The sequence below is a fragment of the Sinocyclocheilus anshuiensis genome, unplaced genomic scaffold (genome assembly GCF_001515605.1).
Source record: "Sinocyclocheilus anshuiensis isolate Anshui unplaced genomic scaffold, SAMN03320099.WGS_v1.1 scaffold1500, whole genome shotgun sequence".
NCBI lineage: Eukaryota > Metazoa > Chordata > Actinopteri > Cypriniformes > Cyprinidae > Sinocyclocheilus > Sinocyclocheilus anshuiensis.
The window spans coordinates 1,330,281-1,333,938 of record NW_015537960.1 but is presented as its reverse complement, the minus strand read 5'-3'; the positions used below and the strand labels follow the sequence as shown (position 1 = coordinate 1,333,938).

The 3,658-nt window shown below is 37.3% G+C and overlaps 1 protein-coding gene across 1 annotated transcript in view; it reads right to left on the bottom strand.

Moving 5' to 3' along the window:
* LOC107666818 (WW domain-binding protein 2-like) overlaps positions 1–3,658 on the bottom strand; it is a 6,646-nt gene continuing 2,988 nt past the window's right edge. Inside the window, exons 2-8 of the mRNA XM_016458284.1 lie at positions 2,510–2,618; positions 2,173–2,308; positions 1,668–1,760; positions 1,408–1,557; positions 890–1,009; positions 739–815; positions 1–525 (exon numbers count right to left, since the gene is read on the bottom strand). Of these exons, the coding sequence (XP_016313770.1) occupies positions 478–525; positions 739–815; positions 890–1,009; positions 1,408–1,557; positions 1,668–1,760; positions 2,173–2,308; positions 2,510–2,618 (733 nt within the window). The 3' untranslated portion in view covers positions 1–477. The remainder of the gene's footprint in view (positions 526–738; positions 816–889; positions 1,010–1,407; positions 1,558–1,667; positions 1,761–2,172; positions 2,309–2,509; positions 2,619–3,658) is intronic.

Sequence of the window (3,658 nt, the reverse complement as noted above, 5' to 3'; positions counted from 1 at the left end):
CCATACAATGGAAGTTAATGGGGACCGGCAACTGAAGGTGAACTGGCCCTTTAAGCGACTGCTTGAGTGTGGAATGGCAAGTGAGCAGTGACAGCCAACAATCTTTCATTTAATAACGTTGGATACAGCAGTCGAGAATGAACGACGACCGAAGCACTGTCCAAAACTCTTATGCAACTATCAAAATACTTCAAACCTCATTCAATCGATCTATACAAAATCACTCATAAATGTCTCCTAAATAGACTATTTTTCAAATTTAGAAAAGCTCAATCAGCTAACAGTCGGTCCCTCTCATTCACCAGCTATAAATTCATGTGTGTCTCTCTCTGGTCCCTCTACATTGGCCAGAGCCCCCTACTGGAGCCCCCCGTCACTGCGTGCAGCCTCACGGGGAGTCTGTGCCAGCAGGTGGTGAGAGGATGAGATGAAGGGAATGGAGAGAGAGGAGAGGATGTTCGCTCGCTGCAGACACGTCTACTGGTTCTTCTTGTCTTCAGGTGGAGAGTAGGGTGGAGGCTTGTCCTTCAGAATAAAAACAAAACAATATTCTCAAATTGTTACCCAAGTTGGTATGTTTCGCTTTGATGAAACTCTACAGGTTGGACCTGGTTGTACGTAGAATTTAACATGTTTAACTAGATTACATGAACTTTATTATATGTGAACTTGGCAAACAGGTTGGACCTGGTTATATATTGACTTTGTTAACATGCCATACTTAGTTGGTTAACTCACCTCGGGCAGGTAGACCCGTGTCGGAGCAAACGTAGTTGCGCTGGAACTCGCTGCAGCTTCAGTTGCTTTTGCCTCCGCTAGAACAACAAACACAATCAATTTAAGACAGGAGTGACGTCTTGAACTAAAGGAGTACAGTAGTGGCTCATACCTGCGGGGGTTCTGGGCAGGTCTGGGTCGAGAGGAGCATGGTCCATCGGAGCTGTATACGGCGGAGGAGGCATGTAGGCTGCTGGTCCATCAAAGCCAGGAGGGATGGGGTAAAATCCACCTACAGGACACAAATAAGTGAAAGTGTGGTGTCCCATACTCGGAATTTGTGCTCTGCATTTAACTCATCCACCAAGTACACACACACACACACACACACACACACACACACACACACACACACACACAGCAGTGAGTAATGAACACACACCCGGAGCAGTGGGCAGCCATTTTTTGCCGTGGGAGGAAGGAAGAGAGCGTTGATCATTCACTCCTCCCACCTACAATCCCTGCCGGTACCGAGACTCGAACCCGCAACCTTTGGGTTACAAGTTCGACTCTCTAACCATTAGGCTACGACTGCTCCAAATAACAGCAGTTTAGTGTTTGAATGCAAGTTTAAATGTCAGTACATCTTTTACGCTGCACTATTTTGGACGTAATATGTTGTGTTATAACCTGGAGGTGGAGGTCCAGGGTAGGCGTATCCAGGAGGAGGAGGTGTGGCTGAATACATGCTGTTAGCGGGAGGAGGTGGAGGGTAAGCGTATGCCCCGTTCGCCATGTAAGGACAACCATCATTTACAGTCACCGGTTGCCCTCTGGATGCTGAAATGAATGAGAGAGACTGAAGGTAATGCTTCCACAACAAATCAAATCAACAACCTGATGCTAAAACATTTCTTTTTAAATCAAATTATGTTACTTTTAAAACGTACCCTGTGCCGCCACCTGTAGCATGTACTGTCCAAACTCAATCGCTCCTCCCGCATTAAAAATCAACTTGAAGGTTGCAGAACCTTCCCAACCACCTGCAGCAGTGATGGAAACACTCTTCAGTAAACTTTATTACTACGAGTACATTGTCTCTTCCCTTTTGATGTTCAGATTACACTAAACCTGGACTCTTCATGTACTTTCTTCCAAGGACCAGATTATTCAAATGAAAACTAAAGGAGGGTCTTGATTCAGATCTGAGTACTTTTATTTGAAGCTGAACATGTTAACATGAAAATCAAAATTGAACACCCTTAATACTGTGTTTTTTAACATGAATGCATAATATATATATATATATATAATAAAAATATATATTATTATATTAACACCAGTATTGTGTAATATAGAGATGTGTCAATTGTTTTGAATTAATTACATGATATGAAAGTTAATTTATTGAATCAGTTGCAATTATTTGCATTATTCGAATTCGAGGTGTTTTACCTCCAGGCTCGGCGCTGATCGTTCCCTTGATGTAGTTGGCACCAAGTACTGGCTGTTTGACCTCACAGCCCTTCATAAGATAAAACGGCATCATTAACGACTGCAGGGGGTCCTTCCCTTTAGTCAAGAAGATCACCTAAACATCAAACCACATAAGCAGCAAATGATACACATATTCATTTACTGAGGTTATTTACAAACCACTGAACAAGACCAGTCAGGAGACAGACAAGGCCAAGACCATATTAAAATACATATTTAAAGATTTTCCTTGCTCTGTCATTATCATCATTCAAAAATAAGATGATTATCTAACCCCTCCTCTTGTATTACGTACCCTGTAAGGTGTCAGGTAGATGCTTCCCTTCTTGCTTTTTCTGAAGGCTTCTGGCAAGCGTTCTGCGTCACTGAACAGCAGCTCCACATTCTCATATGACATCAAGACACTGCAGGAAAACAGATTTGGTTTATTACAGTCAGCACATTCTCTGCCAACACATCACTGACAAGGAACAAAGACTGTTGTTTATAAATGTAAAGAATACCAGCAATCAAATAAAGTTGTCTCTTGTTATAATAATTCACTATAAATAATAATAATAAAATACTACTATTATTAAATAAATAATGTAAAAATATGAAAAATAAATTAATATAAATAAAATATATATTATTACAATTTATAATGATATATACATTTAAGAAATAAAATAATAATATAATAATAATAATTGTCATTTTAAGTTGTAGTTATAAGAACATTTGTATCAATAATAATAATATTAATGAATATAATATAAATAAAAGTAGAAATTATATAAATAAAAAATCAATAATATAAAAACAAAATATTATATATTATTATTATAAGTTGTAGTACTTAAACATTTATCTGTAATATTATAAAAATGTAATATAAATAGTAGTAGTAAGTAGTAAAATTATTAAAAATACATTAAAATAAATACAAATATAATAACTTATTAAGATAATAATAACAATAATGGGTATGAATAAAAACGTAATGTACAAGGAGATGCAAAAAAGTTAAATAAATAAAAATGCTTAAATAAAAAGTATCATTCGATATCAAATATATTTGGGTATTTATGTGATATATGTATATCTGTTGTCCTCATTTGCAAGTCGCTTTGGATAAAAGCATCTGCTAAATGACTAAATAAATAAAAATAAATAAATAAAAATATGTTAATGGTTTGTTGATATGTTAGTGATATGTTGTCATAGCTGGTGTCATCAATCTTAGTCTTTATCAGTTGTGTAATAAGATCACAGCTATTGTGAAACTTTAAGAGCATGTCATTTCTTTTAGAAGAAGCTTAAGAAGATTATTGCTGACCTACTGCGACTAACACAAGCATTTACAGCACAGCAGAAATACCAATCCTACGATGGCGAGGGCTGAGCTCATTACTATTAATTAGGTAACGTGGCATGCCTCCAGCTGATTGGCTGAAACACAAAC